We start from the raw sequence: 23,051 nt of genomic DNA, 5'->3' as shown, positions 1-23,051 counted from the left end.
GAAAAATAAGTTTATCCCAGAGAAGATGTAGTGAGCTGAGAAAGCCTAGTAGTTAATCATCCTCAAAGAAAAAAGTCAACTGAGACTTCCTTCCTAACATGACCCATGGTTTTGACTTCTTGGCTAAGAGATCATTGGTTTTCAGAATTACACAGGTTGATATGTTTCAGAGTAACAGCCGTGTTAGTCTGTATTCGCAAAAAGAAAAGGAGTACTTGTGGCACCTTAGAGACTAACCAATTTATCTGAGCATAAGCTTTCGTGAGCTACAGATGCATCCGATGAAGTGAGCTGTAGCTCACGAAAGCTTATGCTCAAATAAATTGGTTAGTCTCTAAGGTGCCACAAGTACTCCTTTTCTTTTTACAGGTTGATATGTTATTGACGACATTCCATATGTGATTTTGGACTCTACAAGACAGAACTCACAGTCTGGCTAGTGGAAATTAATGTTACAGGCAGAATACAGGAGAGGCAGAGGCTGAAATTTTCAAAGCAGTCTAGGAGATTTAGTCACAACTTCCATTAACATTAAAAGAAAATACGTCAGTCTTCCAGACTGCTTTGAAAAACTAAATCAGAATACATATGGACAATGATTTTGAGATCTGAGGATGAGGTAGGAAATGAGGTATAATCGAGGGAAAGATGAACGATTGTTATCACTAAAGATTATTCAGAGGGTAATGATATATCACATGGGGGAGTACCCAAAGAAATGGTGGAACAAAATATTAAAATGTACTAGGAGAAATTATTGTTAGCTTTACTGATATTCATTGCTGCTAAAAGGACTGTTGTAACAGGAAAAGAACAATCTCTTGTGGCATATGTTAGAGAGACATATTACTGAGATGAGTTAATCTCATTAAGAACTTTGGGGATCAATTTCTTGCAACTGTGTACATTGGAATAAGTTTTTATGTACCAAAGCCTATCTGATATCTTACACCAAAGCTAAATCAGAAAAAACAAGAGATGGAGAACAGCTATTAGGGAAATTATTTTACCCCCTAACATTGAAGGACTTTCTAGTGATATCCCTAGTCTTGTTTTCAATGCCCCAAAGCAATACAGTTTCCATTACTTCCCCTCTCAGTTTAGTTCAACAGATCTCTCACCAGCTTTCCCCTATATTCAGGGCTACCTTTACTTTTGCTGTTTGTCCCATTACCCCGATGAGCCTGGGTACTGCACAAATTCTTCCTTTTTCATCCTCTGTTCTTTCTTCAGCAGCCCAAAGGATGGGTTGAGATAAACTGGCCTAAGTTCTGTGGAGAGCCTATGGGTTTCTGTGGCAGATAAATATGAAATCTCCATTTTTAAATTAGGTAAATATGACACTCAAATAATGCAAAACAGACCAGTATTTTTATATTATTTATTTTTATATTTAATAAATGTACTTTGTTGTCTCCCAGTTTTCAATACACTATAGAAGATGTCAGAGGGAAAGTGGAGAATTTTAGCAACTAGGAAAATATGAGAAGTTTTAGAACTCAGGAGTCACTTGAGGCTTTTGGAAATGACAAGGGGATCCATCTCTTTCCCGCCTCTTTGTGAGCAGGTAAGAGGTGACTAACACCTGAACTCTGCATTCCACACCCAGCAAACTATGAGGGCCACCAGCTTCCCCAAGGCATCCTCACCCAATATCTGAACATGGGAAACTAACAGAAATATTGCAGTACTATGATTAAAGATAAAGGGAAAACTCAAAAGTGAGATCACTGCATCTGAACTAAGTCAGAGAACTGGATGCTATCCCGATAGCATAGTCAGGGCCCCCAAATGGGGAACAATGCCAGCAGAGATGTCCCAAGACCAGGTTTGAGGCCTCAGTGTGGTACTACCCATCAAGTTCATGAAGCACAGCAGGAATTTTGGCTGGTGCCTGTTTCTACAGATGAGCCAGTAGGAGTGGAGTGGAGGCTGCACCAGAGTTTACTGAGACAGCAGGAGAGGAGCAAACTCAGCTGCCACTCAGACATTCTCAGACCTGGTAAGAGGGTGGAGGGCTAAAATGGATGGCAGAAGAAAACATATACTTGAGGGGACAAATGGGGAGGGTTAAGGGGAAAAAAATGGAGAGAGAGTAGACAAAAAGGGGGAAGTGGCAGGAGTGGAGATTAAAAGTAAGGGAAGAAAGGGAAAGCAGAAAAGCAGGGAGAAGAGGAGAGACAAGAAGGGTTGAAAAGACACATGGAGGAGAGAAAGAACAAAAGTGGAAATGAGAGCAAAAATGGTAGAAAAGAAAGCATGGGGAAAGAGATCTGGCTGTATGTGGGAAAAAAACCATGGAAACCAAGGTGGGGTCAGGGAAAATGGGAATAAAACCACTAAATTGGAGGGGTGGGGCAGGGAGGGCAAGACGTAGAAATAGGAGAGGAGGCTTGGAGAGGAAAATTACCAAGGCAGGATCAGGTAGTAGTAATCTGGGAAAAATCCTTTCTTTTGGCATAACTGAATCCACTACACGGACTGAACATTTTTCAACTGATCTTTGCTCCTTAAAGTATTTGTACTGGTCTGTCAAAATATATCTAATCCTCCCAGGCTACAAAATACTGGGTATTTAAGTATGGGTGTAATCTAATTTATTAAAATATTGTTTCACTATTGAATGTTCACTCTGAAATACTTCAATAATTTCACAAAACTTGATAGTTCCCTTGTGCTTCCTGCGCTCAAGAACTCAGTTTGTTCCAGTGTGATTCTGCTGCTGCTGCTGCGTGACCTCTCTTTTCAGGTTCAAGAGGCGTTAGAACAGCTCGAATTATGTTAAATTCATTTCCAATTTGAAATCTAAACAAATTAGCTTGAATGAGTTAAAAATAGTTTTAGGTACTACGCCTGCCTAGAGTCCCCCAGACAACGTATGTAGCCTTACAGTCATACTTCCTAATTTTAAAAAAAGGTTTTTCTTTCTTTCATTGTTGTGTGAAAGAGGTACACTGAACAGCAGAAACTTACTGACCTGATATGCAGGTAAAATCATGAAAGATTGTGCTATTAAATGTACAAAGTAAACAAAATTAAAGAGAGAAAAAAATTTAGTGTATTTCAACCACAGTAGGCATTATTTGTATTGCTATTAGGTAAAAGTCAGCAAACAGAAAAGCTTTCAAAAACAAATACTGCAGCAGACAGAGGTTGTCTCAAAAACAAAAAATAAACACTGGAGCAGATGACCAGTACAAAAATAATACAGTACAAGAATACTGGTACAGGATGGATAATATTCAGGCCTTGGACAAGCGATAGTCTTATGATTTGATGTCTCCCAACCCTGTAGGGTTAGGAACTGACACTTCCCAGCTTTGCAATAGAACACACTTAGAATTTATATCCAGTCAGTTTGGCATAGATCTTTAGCTCTGAACAGTCCTTAAATATAATATTGTAAAGTTATGATATTTTTATGTATAGAATAGCTACAATACTTCAAGTATAAAGGAGTTTTTATTAATTTCTTCTCTCCCTCAAAGAACTGTACAGTTAGTTTCGCAGTACTGCAATTAAGTGACCTAGGCTACAGATAGGAAAATACAAAACTAGTTATAACTGCTTAAATCCTTTGTATAATTTTTTTTTGTAAAACATATGTAATATACAGAACACATGACGACATGGAGTGAAGTCTTTAAACCATGATTTGAGGACTTCAGTAGCTCAGACATAGGTGAGAGGTTTGTTGCAGGAGTGGGTGGGTGAGATTCGGTGGCCAGCATTGTGCAGGTCAGACTCATAATGGTCCCTTCTGACTGTAATATCTATGAATCTATGATATAAAGGTTCATTTAAACTCATTGGGATAGCCTGCTTAACTCACGAGTAGAAAAGCCTCTCACAAGTAATATGGACATCTGATCTCATGCCAATAAACATAACCTCATCATGTATTCTGTCTTGATCTCTCATATGATATATATGAAGCTGTTTTGCCATAGGGAGCATGAGCCGTGATATAATTTAACAGCAGACTTGCTAGATCATAGCAGTAGGACAGACGCTTTTAAATATGGACTTTTTAGTAAATTGAATTTAGTTGCTACAAGAGGCAGGTTGGTTCCCAGGGTATTTCCAGGGTTTGTTTGTTTTTTAACCACATACAGATTATTGAGTTCTAGTATAGGTCTGAGCTATCTGGAATGTAATGTCTGAGAAAGTACCTGGAATAAAACCCTTTCCCCTATTTTTCTCAGAAGCAGATGTTTTAGGACTGTTAGGAATGGGTGGATGTCCAATATATAGCTTCTCAAGGGCATTCTCATAATTGACAGGAAGAGATGGGCAGGAAACAATAGCTATTCATAATCTGAAGGATTCTCTGAAAGACGGTCCTGCAGCTACATTGAACAACGGTCAAGACCCATGTACTCTGAGGTGACCATTAGGCCTTTGAGGGTAAAATGCCAGAAGTCTCCCTCTGAAGTCCTGTGAAGCTGCTGGCATTGATGGAATGGCTATAGACTTTGGAGCCTTTTAGTGTTTGAAGAAAGGGGGCTTAGGACACTTCAGTTTCTGCTGCTGTTGAGGCTAAACACCCTCCCCAAAGGATCATATCAAGCAACTTTGAATCCAGTCAATGATTCGAACACTAGCTTGTTAAATTCCAAAAAGATGAATTTCATGCTACACTTTCTGTAGCAGGTGGTGGTGGAGGAGTGAAATATTAAGCCCAGAGAATACAGGCTCTTTGCCACTTACATCTCTTTGTAAAACTGTCTCCACCTGGTCCTCAGACTTTTTTGGGTGTATTTTACGGTAGGTCACCTACCTTCTTAATAGCATCCAAGTGTAATTATGCACACTTACAAGTATAGGTGCCAACTTCTCCTGGGGCCAGTGGGTGCTCGACCCCCACACCGGCCCCGACTCCACCCCTGCCCCGCCCCTTCCCCAAAGTCCCCGCCCCAACTCTGCCCACTCCCTGCCCCTATTGGACTCCTTCCCCAAATCCCTTCCCTTGCCCTGGCCCCGCCTCTTCCCCTGAGCGTGCCGCGTTCCTGCTCCTCCCACCTCACTCCCACACCTTGTTACGCCACAAAACAGATGTTTTGCGGCGGCAAGCATTGGGAGGAGAAGCGGGGAAGGGGTGTGCTCTGGGAACAAGGCGGAGGCGAGCTGGGGCGCTTGGCTGCTGGTGGGTGCAGCACACCCACCAATTTTTCCCCATGGGTGCTCCAGCCCCGGAGCACCCATGGAGTTGGCGCCTATGCCTACAGACATCTATTGATGAGGCAGCAGCTGCACTGAAGGCTGCCGAGACAAGATGCCAGGCCAACTTAACACTGTTTTGAAATACCTTCTGTGCATTATGACTCCACTCTTGGAGAACAGACTTAGAGCATGAACTTTCTTCTACAGTTTGAGTCATGGGTGTGTAGACCTGAAAATCTTTCAAAGTGGCATCTGAGGACTGGTAAATTCTGAAGAAGTCAATCCCACCTCTGAAGCTCAAGATTCTGTGGGGTCATCAATTTGGTCAGTCTTTACTACATCATAGCTGCATCAAGTTCTCACCATGGAAGTAAAGGTAAGCTGATAAACAGTTCTTAGGGATGAATACTAGGGGCTGGGGACAGATAGAGAAGGTCGCTAACTCTGGAATTCCCACTGGCCTGACAAACCTTGACTTTGTCCATCTTTAGGGCATTATTCAATATACATATGGTACACATATTGTAATTTTTGCCTGATTGGTTGGGAAGGGCATTTTTATACCCCTTTTATTATGGCAAGTCTAACTTACTTAATAGCTGTAATATTAAATTTGTGGATTTTTTTTTTTATTGTATGTATGCCCAGACTGTGGTATTTCCTCTAATAAATGAAATATAAATACAGAAAGTACTACAAACTGATAGTGGAAAGAAATTAAGAAACATGCCCTGCTCTCTGTAATTTTAGAATCTCTCCTCTCAGAATTTGTAACTGAAACTGTGTGGAAGGAAGTTCCGAACCCCAGATGAAAGGGCAACTAAAGCCCTATGGTAGGAATAATGGAAACACGTAAATTAAATTAATCTAACTGCAGAATGAATTTAAAAGACTAAAAGAATTAGTCTAATCAACTTAAACCTCACCTTGGTGATATGCGCCACTGATCAGTCCAAACGAGGTACAGCATAAGCACAAACAAAGTCTTTTAAATTTACAAAAGGCAGAATCAGTGCTTACATATAACAAATGGATATCGAAAGGTTTTATTTTCATTTACACTGAATAATCTATATGCTGGCCATGGACCAAACACATATGGTGCTATTTCACAACTCTAGGTTGCTATTTGTCCATCTATTGCTGAGTAATGATCTCACTTCCTGATAAACTTTTCCCAAGTTTTGCTATTCCAATATCAAAGGCTACCCAAAAGTAAACTCAATGGGGCATAGAGAACAGAAATAAGAAAATAAAGATGGAACAATAAAATACAAGGAAGATCATGATATAATGTCTGAACAGCAAAGTTTCTTTCCAAAGAAAATGATCTCACTATTATATTAATTGCTTTAATATATCAATAAACCAGTGAAAAAACTATTGGTTAAACTTTCAACACTCCATCACAAGAAGTTACTAAAGAAACTGAGTAGTCAAGGTGTGAGACACAAAATTGTTATGGATTTGAAAGTGGCTAAATTAGAAGGGTTTCTTCAGGTACCTTAGCAACAAGAAGAAAGTCAAGGAAAGTGTGGGCCCCTTACTGAATGAGGGAGGCAACATAGTGACAGAGGATGTGGAAAAAGCTAATGTACTCAATGCTTTTTTTGCCTCTGTCTTCACGAACAAGGTCAGCTCCCAGACTGCTGTACTGGGCAGCACAGCATGGGGAGGAGGTGACCAGCCCTCTGTGGAGAAAGAAGTGGTTCGGGACTATTTAGAAAAGCTGGACATGCACAAGTCCATGGGGCCGGATGCGTTGCATCCGAGAGCGCTAAAGGAGTTGGCGGATGTGATCGCAGAGCCATTGGCCACTATCTTTGAAAACTCATGGCGATTGGGGGAGGTCCCGGACGACTGGAAAAAGGCTAATGTAGTACCCATCTTTCAAAAAGGGAAGGAGGAGGATCCTGGGAACTACAGGCCAGTCAGCCTCACCTCAGTCCCTGGAAAAATCATGGAGCAGGTCCTCAAGGAATCAATTCTGAAGCACTTAGAGGAGAGGAAAGTGATCAGGAACAGTCAGCATGGATAAACCAAGGGCAAGTCATGCCTGACTAATCTAATTGCCTTCTATGACGAGATAACTGGCTCTGTGGATGAAGGGAAAGTGGTGGACGTGTTGTTCCTTGACTTTAGCAAAGCTTTTGACACGGTCTCCCACAGTATTCTTGCCAGCAAGTTAAAGAAGTATGGGCTGGATGAATGGACTATAAAGGTGGATAGAAAGCTGGCTAGATTGTTGGGCTCAATGGGTAGTGATCAACAGCTCCATGTCTAGTTGGCAGCTGGTATCAAAGTGGAGTGCCCCAAAGGTCGGTCCTGGGACCGGTTTTGTTCAATATCTTCATAAATGATCTGGAGGATGGTGTGGATTGCACCCTTAGCAAGTTTGCAGATGACACTAAACTGGGAGGAGAGGTAAATACGCTGGAGGGTAGGGATAGGATACAGAGGGACCTAGACAAATTGGAGGATTGGGCCAAAAGAAATCTGATGAGGTTCAACAAGGACAAGTGCAGAGTCCTGCACTTAGGACGGAAGAATCCAATGCACCGCTACAGACTGGGGACCGAATGGCTCAGCAGCAGTTCTGCAGAAAAGGACCTAGGGGTTACAGTGGATGAGAACCTGGATATGAGTCAACAGTGTGCCCTTGTTGCCAAGAAGGCCAATGCCATTTTGGGATGTATAAGTAGGGGCATTGCCAGCAGATTGAGGGACATGATCGTTCCCCTCTATTCGACACTGGTGAGGCCTCATCTGGAGTACTGTGTCCAGTTTTGGGCCCCACACTACAAGAAGGATGTGGAAAAATTGGAAAGAGTCCAGCGGAGGGTAACAAAAATGATTAGGGGACTGGAACACCTGAGTTATGAGGAGAGGCTGAGGGAACTAGGGATGTTTAGTCTACGGAAGAGAAGAATGAGGGGGGATTTGATAGCTGCTTTCAACTACCTGAAAGGGGGTTCCAAAGAGGATGGCTCTAGACTGTTCTCAGTGGTAGCAGATGACAGAACAAGGAGTAATGGTCTCAAGTTGCAATGGGGGATATTTAGGTTGGATATTAGGAAAAACTTTTTCACTAGGAGGGTGGTGAAACACTGGAATGCGTTACCTAGGGAGGTGGCGGAATCTCCTTCCTTAGAAATTTTTAAGGTCAGGCTTGACAAAGCCCTGGCTGGGATGATTTAATTGGGGATCGGCCCTGCTTTGAGCAGGGGGTTGGACTAGATGACCTCCTGAGGTCCCTTCCAACCCTGATATTCTATGGTTCTATAAATGTGAAGCAGCAGTAGGAATATAAGGTCCAATTTAATTGTGACAAAGGGTAAACTGCAGCTTGCTAAAGACTGTGTTTGGATCTGTGCTATTTGATATAGTTATGATTGTCTGCGAATGGGTGTGTGCAGTTTGGTGGCAAAGTCTTCAGGTGACCAAAGTATTTAGGCGAAAGAAGACTAAGGAACCTCTTGACTGGATAATACACTGGAAGATAAAATTCCATGTTGGTAAATCCAAAGTTATGCACATTGGAGTGAAAAATGCAAGCTACTCATACACATTGCTGGGCTCTGTACCCAGACAAGAGAAAGACATCATTGTGGACAGCTCTGTGAAAAACCTAATCTCAGCGTACCATGGCCATTAGAACTCAAACAAAATGTGAGGATGTGAGTTATAAAGAATGGGACAGAAAATATTGAAAATTGCATATAATATACTAATTGTTATACTCTCCCCTAGAAAACTTTTTCCAGTTCTGGTCATCTTATCTCAAATAAGATACAAAAAAAAAAAAAAAAAAGGAGGGTGTTCAAACATGGGTGACAATGAATGGATGCATGGTGAGACTTTCATATCAGGAGAGATTGCGAGGACAGATTATTTAATTTCAAGAGATGAATAAAATGTCACGACATAAAAAATAAAGCAGATGTTCCCACAGCTGTTCCCAGGCACTGTTAAATTTTCCTCCTGACTAAGTAGCTGAAGACTACTTAGTTCCATGGGATCTTCAATGGTTATGTCCAATTTCTTGCAAAAGAATTTTGATGCACTTTAACAGGACATTAATTAAACTGGAGTCAAGTGCTGCATTCTTGCCATTGCAGAACCATGGAGATATCTGCTGGAGAAACAGGTTATGTTTCAGGAACCATCAAATAGAAAGGAAAGGAAAGGAAAGAAAAGGAAAGGAAAGACATGAAGCCCTTGAGCAGAATCTGTAGAGGTCGTTTATTGTTATGGGCTAATGTTTTTAAGGCCACTTAATAATGCCACAGCTGTAAGCCACATTATGGACACTGTGTAGTACAGCTAACAACCAGTACTACCTGCTGCCACTGGGGAAATCATAATAGGACAGGAGCTGCTCCAGATTGCCAATGGAACTTTCTAGCTCTACACCACATGGACTACCAGCAACCAAGGAAGGATGGCATAGAGCATGAAGTGCAGGTTTTAAAGAGGAACTGGCAGAATTTGAAATAAAAATCAGAAAACAATCCTAATTCAATGACAGTATATTTGATATACTAGGTACCTAGAAATCTTCTTCCTCTCCAAAATATCTAATGGTGGCTGCCAATGACTCAATGGCTAGAATGAACAAGACTGTAGAAAGCCTCCATTCATTAGCATGTTGGCAATTGATCTTACATACCAACCTGACAACTATTTAAAAATCTTCCAAATAAAATTTGATGAGGACTGACAAGAGGGAGGATCACTCAACCCATCTAAATGCCATGTGTGCTACATAATGAGAGTAATATTTTAATTTTTTCATTTAGACTAAATAGATAAAACTGCTAGTTCTCTTTCAAATTAGCTGCACATTATCTTCAATGAATTAAACCTCCATGATCTTTATGCATAAGCAAGATAATACTAGAGGTTCACACTAAAAATAAAATCATATCAAAACAAAACCAGAATCATCCATTCACCCCGAAACATGAAAATAACCAACCAGAAATAAAATCTATCCTAAATAACATCCCCCAGTTCAAAAATAAATATCAACCCTTACCATGCTTTCCCACCTCAAAAGCCAGAATAAATAGATGGTCTTTGCAGTGTGCCCTGAAGTCTGACAGGCTCAAGCTATTTTGAACCAAGGAGTTCAAGAGTGCTACAAAGTCAAGAGCCCTTCATGGAATGTCCTGCCAGCATAAGGTACTCTAACCAGCAACAAAATAACAGAGTCACTCAAGAGCAGGCCTATCCACTCCCACTAGAGTATACATATTAGTGAACACCACTTCAGGATCAAAAGAATGAAAGGCCTTGGTCAGGGGACAAAAGCCACCTGAGCTACATCCTGGTCTGAACCCAGAATCACAAGGATCAAAGAGATTTGAGGCATCCAGATGTATTTAGTTTACTCAACACAAAAACTTCTCTATAAACTTAACCAGTACTTGAAGAACAGATAATGGACAACAGCCAGTCAAGTTGTAAGCATGAAGTGACCGTCTCTTCAGCAAAGGCAGCACCTAAAGTTTACTTTAGCAACTTCTTCCAGTTTCAAGTAGCAGTGATAAGGTCTTCACCAAAAGTGAACCCAGTTCTTGCCCCCTGCCCTTCACTAGCCAGGAGGGACATGATCCAAAAGACAGTCTGCTGAATAGAAGGCTTTTAACACTTTCAAAACCTAAGTGAATGTCATTCACTTAAGATCTTGGTATGAGAGACCAAAACTTCAGCTATGATCTTGGTATTACTATTGAATAACAATAATACTGTGGTGGAGACTCACTTATATGCCAATTTTCTCTGTATGTAGTTAAGTGATAATGGCCTCAGTAATGGCAACAAACACTTGAACACAGGTGTTGAGAAGATCTTCCAAAAAGAGGAAGAATGAACAAGGATTTTATTTAGAACAAATGCTCACAATGATGCCACAGAAATCTACAATATATTTTAATGCTCCTCTGCCTGCCTCTGAGGGAACCTAAAGATATAGTGAAATGCTGACATCTCCGATGAGTTCCACCACCGTATATCAATAGGGGTCAGTGAAAACACTGGATGGCTCCTTCAATGTTGGTCAATGACCTGTCTCCTCTACCCTAGTCATCTTGATGTTTTATCTATGTGCCCTTTTCCAAAGATATATGGCCAAAGATGATAATCTGCTTAATTGCTGAAGTGGAAAAACCTACTCTAGGCCAGATGAATCAAATATATTTTTTTCCATTTAAAGTTTTGCTGAACTCCCTCTGTGTATTCACCAATAGAGACACCAGAACAGTTCCCAGTATGAATATGTTCTGTTTCTAACAGCCCGGTTTTTCCGCTGATTTCCTTTACCTATGGAGAAGAGCTCAATTATTTCCCTCCGTATAACTGTTTTAAAGCATCTCACAGTGAGAGAGAAGACAACTCCTGCCTCTTCATTATCTTTGTTCTTGGAATTATGATCCCAGGAGGTTTACAGTTCAAGTACAAGCTTGAGAATAGATCAAGCTTCACCTTCCATGTCTAACATCCTGAGGAGAGGAAGAGAAGTGTAGTGACATTTGAACAACAGTATGATCTGAGCTGTTTATTTTGTTGAGAGAGTGGGTGGTGACCTTATGCAAGGCTGACTCAAGATAAAAAAAGTCAGTGTGGGAGTAGATGTGTATGTTGGAGAAAAGAAGTCTTTTCTCTGCTAGATTTCTGTCTGTTCTTCCTTCAGATATCAATATGCCACATTTCAGATCTCAGTAATGTATCGTTCCTGATAGCATTTCTTGTTAGACTATCTCATGTACTTGATAGAACTAATCCTATTACAGAATCAAAGAAGGTAGTTAAAAATAATTCAAAATAGCATTCAAAGCTATATTCCAGGACAGTATATTGCAAATGGAGAAAATGAAATCTGCTACCTGGTCATGCAAGGCGCAGTTCCTCCTTCCTGGTCTGAGAAAATACAGTTATAACAGGTGGTCCTGGAAGAGTGCAGATGTGACAGAATGCTCCTCTGCAAGCAATCAAGTTACCACAGAGACACTCTAGGGTGCTACTGCAGCACACAAGCTGCTCTTTTATGGAGTGAAGGGGATCAGATCTTGCCCTCAATGGAGCTGTTACAAAGTTAAGCCTTATATCAGGGGTATGCATACTCTGTATGTACTCCTCTCTAGCTGAGCCTCATCCAGGACCACTCATGCTCACAGAAGAGGGCACAGGGTTAGTACATAAGAATTCAGTATGTTAACAAGCAACCCCCTCAGTTTAACACTGTAACAAGATATATCTACCCTCTATATATTTTTATAACCCTTGGGTTAAAACAAAGGCTCTTGTGGAATAACACCCTCTTTTTCCCAGCAGACAACCCCCTATAAACTTCTCCAAACCTTTCTTAGTTTGCATGTTCACAGAGAGATGACAACCTACACCCACAACTTTTTAAGAAATACAGGCACTTTTTGCCTCAATAGGGTAGTTAATACCCTTTAATATTCAATAACAGAAAATTAATACATGCCAAACAGTGGCGCCACACAAGTAACAGGGAGTTTTTATACAATCTGTTGATAGAAAGATGCCCCCCTCACCCAAATTCTTCAAAACAGCACTTTCATATAGAGTTCAAAACACTCATAGTAAAAGAGGGGGAAAAAACCACAGCCAGTGCTCTGCAAAGAAACAAAGCAGGACTTGGGCCTGACAGAAAATCATCATGCTTGGCTGCCAAATTGTTGAAAGATTTCACTCGCCTCTTGTCCCAGAAATGTAGATTTACAGCAAAATGTCAGTTTAATTGTAACCATTAGACAACAAACAACAATTTAACTAGAGAGAAGAGGAGAACTTCTTGGGACATAAATGCTAACTTAACAGGCAAACCAGAAACACTTAAAGGAGTCTATGTCTGACACTAGGAACAGAAGGTGCTGGTCAGTGGCAGTGGAGTTGGCACTTAGCTATGAAGGGCTAGTAAGCAAAATGAGTCTCCTGCTGCACTTTTGGAGAGTCTCAGATATGGGTAGAGAGCCTGCTGGTTAATACTCTTATGCATCTCCTGGTTTCAGTACTTAACTGCACTGAAATTATCAGAAATTCTATTTAATTGCTATGTATAGCTTAACTGTGCAGGACCTCACGAAATTTGAGGCGCTTATTGGTGAGATAATTTTTTTGTTTGGCTTAAGGCCACACTTTTTGTGGGCCTTTGCTAATTCTGAGAAAGATCAACACTGTAACTGTATTGAAGATAAACTGAGGATCCTTCCTGGTTTCCTGTAAATTCAGTTCCTTGATTAGAGATCATGAATTTAACAGCAGCAGCTCTGGCCTTTTGCAACAGGTTCAAGAGTCTTGGTTTAAAGGATTTGTTCATATACGTAGATGGGTTAATAGGGCACACAATACGCACAGAGAACAAACATTTTTGATTGCACAATAACTGTCAATAATAAATGTAGGTTATATACTACTTAAAAGAAACCCCAAATTTCCACTGCTTCCAATATTCTCTTAAAAATCTAAAAAATACTATTTCCCTATCTAACTGTGCCTCTTTCCATTTGACAGATATATTTAATCCCCATCTTCATGCACAGTATATTCAAGTACTTTTTTTTTTTTTTTTAAAAAGAATTTTCAGATTTTTTTTAATAGATACATTTACCAACTGAGTGTAAAACAGGTCACAGTTGAGAGTCAAACTATTTGACTCTGTTCCAACCATGCACATATGTGAACTTACAAAATCCATGACAGGGAGGGGTGCTTTTGGACAAAGGTAGGATACCCATAGAGTCCCTTCATCCTCTTCCAATACTGGATAGAAAATTCTTTGCTCCCCTTTAAAATACTATGGTATACCAAAACCTGGATTTACCTACTTTTCTGAAAGTTCCCAGGGTAGTGACTATATTTATTTTTGTGCCTTGTATAGCACCGAGTCCATTATTGGTTCTTAAATTAACAAACTAACATCTAAATGGCAACGATTAGCTTTACCTTGACTTGCAGAGGGTGCTTACTCGCTGTGTGGAACAAAGAGACTTGCCCCACCCAGGTTTCATACCTTTATGCCCTTTGGACCTCACATTCCTGGGGGTGGGGGTGAGTCATTGCTGCAAAGCTGACCACCGAGCACCTTTTTTCACAGCAGTTTCTGACCTACTTCCCCCCCCCCCCCATTCCCCTCCTCCCCATAAATCAGAGCTGTCCTTCCCAGGTAAGTCCCAGACAAACTCTGCCCCACCTTAGTTGTGGTGCAGTCATTCTCATTTCTGCTACAGCAAACTTTATTAGAAAGGGAAAAAATATTCTTAGCTACGTAAAGCTTCTTGTTGTGAGCTTTACATTCTGTAGAACACAAGATTACGAATATTTATGTTCGTATTCTAGTTTACCTCAGTTTGAATATACTGTACTCATGCTTAATGAACTAATTAATTTAGGAAAAGTTTCTATTTGTGTACAGTATCTAACACTAGTTAAAAAAGGCTCTTGCAAAAGAGCATTTGTATTATACAGCTATTAAGCTATATTCAATATATATCAGTGTACTGAAAAAAAAGTTATGTTTTATTCAATATTTTAACTAGCAAGACCAGAACACTTTAAATAACTGCAAAGGCATTAGAAATTACAAATGCCAAAATAAATGAAATAGTTCATTCGGATACACATTTTCTAAAACTATATCCTCTGATATACCAAGATTGGATCCTTATTAATACATTTATACTAGTAAAAGGATTAGATATCCTGATTACTCCTGCAAGATGAACATTATACAAAAACATACAACAGTATTGTTTTCTGTAGATTGATGCTTCAAGAATCAGCAGATTTGTTGGCACCTTCTCCTTCAGCTTCCTATAAGATCAATTTCCTTTGCAATGAGAACTGAGTATAAATTTCAAGAAAGCCTCAATCAGTGAAATTAGACATCTGTGTTTCTCTCTTGTTCTTATACATACCTGATAGGGATGATATAGGAAAACAGGAGGAGGAACCGAAAAAGGTTGCGGTACCATGGGCCTACAAATCCTTGCAAGGTTACCATAACAATTGAAAGGGCAACTAGAGCCAAAAACAGGGCTTTGGTCAGTTGATTCAGTTCAAGGTCCAGTAAACCAACCTAAAGGAAACAATTTAAATCAGTAAATACAAGTTAACCATAAATCATTCACATAGTGACACCTTATGCAATTATTCAATTAGAAACTAGAAGGCCACTAATACTTATTTGAAATCTGTTTTTATTATGTTCAACTGAATTTGAATAACCAAATCTGAATATTTTCCCACATTTACATGAGATGAAAGTTTTCTGTTTACAGGCCAATAATACTTCCAACAATCACAGAGTGAACTGTTCCACAAATACCTTTTGAGTTACCTTATATCTGACATGGAAACCACCACCTTTTGGGGTGGGTGGGGGAATTATTTCCTTCTATCACATATTCAGACCAGAATTTCTTTTGAACAAAACTATTGAATCTACATGAATTTTTTGTAGTGTTACTGTCCATTTGCTGGTGTAAAACCGCCAGACTTGGTAGAATTGAGAATCATAAGTCAGATATGAAGTAACACAAAAAATATGAGAGATATTAACACTACCCGTAATTTGTAAGCATACAGTACTACTTTAAAAGAAATACCATTTTGGAAATCTGACCTTATTTCATCAATTTTTCCCTGACTTTTTTTAATAACAGTTATTTATTATATCAAATTCATCTTATTACTAAAGAAGCTTTTCATAAAGTATTGGGATAAATAATAAAATCAATTTCAAATGGAATGTCTACTGATTGTGATTTAAAATTGCAAAATAGACCATGCTTTCCACAAGTAAAAAAGAAAATACATTCAATCTCTCTGATAAGCATTATCCTAAATAATGTGTCATGCCAGTAGATCTCCCATCAGCTCCTATGTTTCTAATGAAAAGATATTTTAAAAACTGTGTAACTAAGACTCCCACTATTCCAATAATGTATATTGTATGCTAACTATTTCAGATCCACTTTTTTGGATCATCTTTTAGTCAGTAAACTATATGGGAAAATTATGTCAGCAAGACATGCCTAAGCCCCATCGCAGAGGCCCTTTTATCTTTATCCTGCCAGCAAGGACAGTAAAACATAACACCTTCCTAGATAAACAATCTGTATAGGAACTATTTTTTAAATAGTTATGAAAAATTGCAGCATTCTTGCCTGAGCATGGGGTGTCACTTCCCTTGAGAACTAGGCAGCTGAAGACCACAGCGGCTGATTTATCAGCTGCATTTAAAAAGCAGCACAACGAGGACAAATATCTTGCAATTTCCGCTGCTTCAACTACTACATAGTTTATGCTTGAATTATTGAGAAAAATAGGTTTTTGGATTAAAATGAAGAAAAATTAAGCCAGGGAAGTAGAGCATGTTTCAAAGCCCAGATCTTTTTGCGTTGACAAAGGCGGTCTAAGTTTCAGGCCTCGCTGAGGATCAGATGAAGTCATTATTCATTCAGTCAGGGAAAAAAGACTCAATTACCTCAACCTAAAGATGCTATCAATGAATGCAAAGTGCATATTTTACTCTATTCATCCAAATCCCATTAAAAAGTGAAAGGAATGATTTAATCTGGCCTTCTAGAGTTGGTCTTTTTTTGTAATAAAATAAAGAATCACTGTCTTGCAATATGCATAACCACTACCTCACTTTTTTTTCCTGCATCATAGCAGTGAAAGACTGTAAAAGCCAAGACAAAAACTAACAGAAATGAATACAAAGTTTCTTTTGAAAAACTGCCACTCATAGGACAGAAACATTAAATGTAGTCCACTGCACATTGATATGTAGCTAATTCAAAGCATTAATACCTTTCTAATTGATAAAGACGGATGTGAACATAAGAGTTTGAAATCCAACTACTATGTTGTTGGAACAGTGTTTAAACCAAAAAGAAAACTTTGAGGTAAAATATTTTTTGCAAGTACACAGTAAAAAAAAAGTCTTCTTTCAGGTACAGAGATTAATTGTTATACAAGATAACTTCTCCTCTCCCCACTAGTCTGCACATTACATTACTGTCATTAGACAATCTTAACATTTCTATTTGCTATCCACAGCGAAGTCAACTTTACATGTGATAACCATTCAAAAGAGGAGGATATACAAGGAAAAAAATGAATTATTTAAACTGCATACTACATTCCTCAAAAATTCTCTTCTGGAATTACATATATATGAAACACACCCTAATGTAAATAGCTTTATAGTATAATGTTACACGTACAGTAGTTTCTGCAATCAAACTATTATGTATTTTATCCAGGTAGTTAAAACAAAGTCTGTCACACATTTTGAAGAAAAAACTGATTAACCCATTTCTTGTTAAATATACTGTAGGGTAGGTGAATTCGGGAAGATCATATTTCAATATATACCTCACCAATTGTGCTTTTATCGAGAGACTTCTAACATATTTTACCAATGAAAGAATGAAGCTTTTCATAGTCATAAGAACCTGTTCTGCACCTAAAATATCCATAACCAGAATAAGTAATTATGGCTACATAAGATAAAGGTGAATTAAGTATACGGAGTAATTTTCAACATTTATTACAATTTCCTATATTTGTAAAACAAATTTCTTCTGCTTGTCTTAATATTTGTCCTGTTTGAAACAACTGTGATAACAAAATTAAATACGCCACTGGAAATTTTAATCTCCAAGGGAAAATTTGTACATAATGTCTAAGACAGCCACAATAGTTTTGTAAAGGGGCTGCTCTAGGATAATGAACACAATAATTGCTTGTATAATCTAAAATGCTACTAATGGCAACAATCACAAATGCATTTAGCTCCTCTTTAATTTATGTACCAAGTTTTAAATAGATAATGGTTCTCAGTAAAATAATGGCTTATACAAACAAAAAAGGATAAATATGATATTTTCCTCTTTAAACAAAACAAAAAAAAACCCCCCAATCCATCAGTCTAGTTTTTAATTTTATATTTGAGTCAATGAATGAGTAAAGGGTCTAATATTCACAATGCAATGTTACAATGGTACATCAGAAAGCAAGAAGGCCCAAGTCACACAAAGCATCAACAAAATCGACTTACTTTAATTTTTGTGAGAAAGGTTGCAAGTGACAAAAACTTTGATTAAACAAAACATAAAAAACAAAGCTGTTTGACATAACAGTCCTGTAAGGTTTAATCTTATGAAAACATTAGTTTTCTCAGCTGTTACACTACTTACAGAATAATTCTTCCAATGTGACTAAATACACAAAAGGATCCTGTGTAGTTCCTCACATATACAACTTTTTTTTTAAAGGGTACATTTTTGAGATATGTAAAGTTCTGTAAAGTTTATTTCAAAAGTAATTATATTGCAGTCATCAGTCAGATTCTGCATTAACATCGTATTGACTGCAATGGAGTTGCATAGTATGTATAGTAGGAACAGATTTGGCCCTCATTTGCATTTCAATAGCTGAAAATGTCCTGACTACGAAAACAGACTCTGACCTGCACATTAAGTTTCATTCAAGAAATAATATCTATTGATATTTTTCTTTCTTTCCAAACTTAAAAGAAATTACATCTCTAGTTTGAAGTAGCAGAAATACCAAGAAGGGCAGATAAATAAAAATTGAGTAATTTCAGACACTTCATTGTATGCTTGCTCATACACAATTTTCCAAATCCACATTTCTCAGCCACTTTCTTTACATTCTTGTTAAACAGAAACAAGTTTCTCATTTAGAAAATAGCTGGTGTCAGTTATTCATTCTCTCTCTCTCTCTCACACACACACACACACACACACGTACACGTTGTATGTTCTTAGTGCACGTCAGCCGCACATCTGAAGCACTATGGTTTATCATGCCAGTCATCTGTTAAATAAACATCATTTTTTTTTACCATTAGAATGTATTGGTTCAATAACTCATGCTTGAAAGGCTCCCTAAATAAAATGACAAACCAGAATGTTGCAATCCCATTTGAAATTGTAATATTTGTTACTAAATCTGTATTTACAAATTCAGATTTCAAAGTCTATAAAAATGTACTTTTGTTATTAACTGTAATAACTTCAAAGGAACTCTTGTGATTCAGTTCTCATATTGTGCACTTCTTTGTTAAAAAAGGGGACACACTGGGTAACTGATCAAAGAAAAAAAAATTCAAAATTTAAGATTGACTCAAGCCAACAAGAAGAAAGGAACTTATATTTACACATTTTCCCTTAATTCATCTTACTGTGCCCAATTAATACCAAACAGCGTGAAATGGTGTACATAATATGCTGTGTTCTGCACCAATACCTTCCTCATCCTTTTAATTAGTACATACAAAATCAAGAGAAAACACACACATTAAAAACAAAAACAAAATATTTGAAATACCTAAAATGACCATTTATTGAAGAAAGTTTCTATCAGCCAGTGTCCCTGTTTTGTCAGTTTTTAAATATATCACAGTCCTTTGTTTAATCATAAGAGGCAGCAATGACTAGGCAGGGGAACATTTCCCAAAGTGTTGCCAAAGTTATGACAAGTCCTGTACTTTTAGGATCATTTGTCTTTTTTTCTTTATTGGCAAACTACCTAAAAATTGGTGAACACTGTACTAGTCTTTATAATAATAATAATAATAAATTTTACTAGAATATATGTTTATAACAAAAGTTCCAGAAAACACCAATATGGATCCTCAAGTGTATTTTGTGTGAATTGTCTTACAAAAATGTATGTATCCTTTACATTGTCTTTCACACAACAATTTCATAGTGCCAGCTATTATCTCGAAATGTGCTGAACTGCTTTGTGCTATTTTGAATAGTAAATCAAGTGCTTAAAAACCTGAATTTAATAGGTACGCTAAACCGGTTTGTAGATTTGTAATAGTGTCTTAAAATATTATGTGTTATCTACTAGAAAATTTGTATATAGTGAACTACATGCCTTTATTTTGTTACAAAATGTTTTGCATGATTAATTTTCTATCGCTATACAGAACAAGAGAGGTTAATGATAGATTCCTAAAAACAGACATGTTTGTTCCACAAAGGACAATCAATACATTTTAAGAATTAGGCCACACAGTTGTCAATTTCTAGTTATTTTCTTTTTTTATGTTAAAGAGCTATTTTTGTAATCTGCATGATACCCAAGTTTGAAGTAACTAATGATACAATCATCTCTTTAAAAAATGCATTTCTAGTTTGGTAACAGGTAATATCTATAATTTTGCTCAGGAATCTAAAATTCAAGCTTATACATTTCCTCCCCTCTCTACCTACCTCAAATAAATATAACCAATTTTTTGTTGTCATACAGTCTTAAAGTCAGGTACCTTAATAATTTAAATAAATGTGGCTCGAATTTCAGAGATGCTCAACATTCGCTAGTCATATTGACCCCAATAGGAGTTCCCTGTGCCTTTTATTTAGATGCCTACATAAGGGATTTAGGTGCCTAAACTAAGGCACCCAAGTTTCAAAATACCAGCCATAGTTTTCATGACTTTTAAAAAAATATTTCTTCTCTTTCAAATATGTGATACGCTTTATCATAACAGAGTACTGCTTACTCTATGTTCAAGTAAACTGTAGCTTTCACAAAGAAAAAACAAACCAAGATGAATTTAACCAAAAGAAAGGTAACTCATGCTGATCATAAAATGGATTATGAATCTTAATTTTATTCGTTTTCCCATTATTTCTAGCACTCTACACAACTTGAAAAAAAACTTATCCGCTTTATCCCAAGACATTCCTGAGTCTACAATTATCACTTTTAGAAACCAAGTTTTGGTGGTTGATGACTTTGGTTGCATGATTAGTAACATTTTTAACATTAGTAATGCATTTCAATATTTTTCCACAGTACACTGTCTACCTCAAAGCTTAAAAGATAAGCAAGCAATTTCCTAAAGGGTTGCCATATCACAGTTTGGTCAGCAGAGGGTGCTCAAGATTGATGCTATCTGCTGTCTTTTAGAAAGTCCTCATTTGGAAATACAGTATAAGTTAAACAGCTCTGTTTCTTTACTGGATTACTCATAGTCATATAGTTATACTACTATGCTGCTAGACCAATGGACAGTATTTTTATTTTATTTTCATATTTGAAACACTACTCAGAGGAACTCTATCAAACTCTTCAAGACATTAGTGAGCAGGTGCTGTGCACTGGTACCCAACATTCTTTAACTACTTTAATGTAATGTAGCTGTTACACACAAGAACAATTGATAAAAATGTACACAGAGCATACTAAGATACTGAAAAGATTAATGGCTTCTAAAACTTTGATGTCTATACAGGTCTTTTGCTTTCTTAATGACAAGCTCTCCTCTATTGTAAGCTATCAATTTTAAATGGTTTTCACAAGACCACCCATCAATTTTGAATAATTATTCAATCACCTGAGCCATCTAGTGACATTGGAAACCACAACATTCAGTATAATTTAATGTAATCACAGGGTCAAACGTTCATTTTTCAATTTAATCTAATTAAATCAGCTCCAAATTTTCAAACCTAGTGTGTAAAATTAGGCACTTAAATAAAAATGCTCTGATTTTTAGAGTTTCCCATTAAACCCACTGAAAATTGAGGATACTCTGAAAATCAGGCCACTTTTCTCTAGATTTGTAAATACACATTTACATGCCTAAGTTTGGAAATCTAAATTGCAAAATTTTGGGCCAAGGTTTGGGTTTTTTGGCAATGTTATCATTTACACAGATATTTTATACATAGTTAACTTCCTCTTGAGCTTCATTTTCACACTATTCAATGATTCAAAACTTTTTTAAAATTCATCAGACACATGTATCTTCATATACTTAATCTGGTCTCTTAAAAGTAAGAGCAAGGAGCAAGTATGTTAAAGGATATTCTGAAAAGATGACTTTTCCCCCCAAATATCAGGGGATAAGTAAGTCAGGGACACACTTAAGAGCCCTGATAATAATATTACATAGGTGTGAAACTAGAATGATGAAAATCAGGCCCAAGGTATAAGTTATTAGAACAGGGTTTAGAATACCTGAATGAATAAAATCAACATCGCAGCTAAATAACTGATATTAATTCCTTTAAAGAAAAACAATATTATATGTGAGCTCACTTGGTTTAACAGAAATATTAGCTAACTTATTTTTCATGTAAATATTAGACAACACAAATATTATACAACACACACAAGTAACTATGTAGCCTATACTCCCCAGCATATTCCAAGCCATCACACTAGTTGCTAGTCTATATCTGAGGTAACTTTCTGGAAGACAACAGTGTCATTCTGAATTTACAACTGAGCTCAAAGTGTGGCATAAAATATTTGTTTTCAGTTTCAGGTTTTGCAAGTAACTTCTACCTTTATATGTAAAAAGTTAAATGCATGGGTTATTCAATGGAGGTCAATTCATAAAACCTATAAGAGGCTAATAGTTCTTTCAAAAAAGTCTTTAAAATGAAATTGATATTTTTTAAAAACACATACATTAGAAAAAAGTTTCAGGATCCTCCCCCGCCCAAAAAAAAGAAAAGGGAGGTGGTAGCAACCCTTCCCCCGCAGGAGTTAGGACTCCTAGATTGAGAACTCCTCACCTCCTATATTAACGACACACATATTTGAAAGAGTTTATATGCCTCTCTCGTCAGTCAGAGTTAAGGTTACCAGAATGCTTTTGGGAAATTTCACATTTTTTTTTTTTTAAGTAATGTGTGGAAATTCTATTCATTAAAAAGGAGCCCTAGAAGTCTGGTGTTGGAAACTTTATGCACCATGCATAGAAAGCTCCCTGTACAGCAGGCTCCTTAAGAAAGAGGAGAGGAAGACCTCCGCTTTGGTGCATCTACTATGGTACAGGTGCCCCCATCCTCCACACTTCC

General features: G+C 37.6%; 1 protein-coding gene across 2 annotated transcripts in view; it reads right to left on the bottom strand.

The window, feature by feature from the left end:
* The window catches only part of ATP9B (ATPase phospholipid transporting 9B), a 294,054-nt gene that overhangs the window by 67,479 nt on the left and 203,524 nt on the right, over positions 1-23,051 (bottom strand). For both annotated transcript variants that reach the window (XM_077810530.1, XM_077810529.1), the window contains exon 12: positions 15,108-15,268. In XM_077810530.1, coding sequence (XP_077666656.1) covers positions 15,108-15,268 — 161 coding nt within the window. The remainder of the gene's footprint in view (positions 1-15,107; positions 15,269-23,051) is intronic.

This window comes from Eretmochelys imbricata, chromosome 2 (genome assembly GCF_965152235.1).
Source record: "Eretmochelys imbricata isolate rEreImb1 chromosome 2, rEreImb1.hap1, whole genome shotgun sequence".
NCBI classification, from domain to species: Eukaryota; Metazoa; Chordata; order Testudines; family Cheloniidae; genus Eretmochelys; species Eretmochelys imbricata.
Note: the sequence above shows the minus strand (reverse complement) of the source record. Positions and strands in the feature narration are given on the sequence as shown.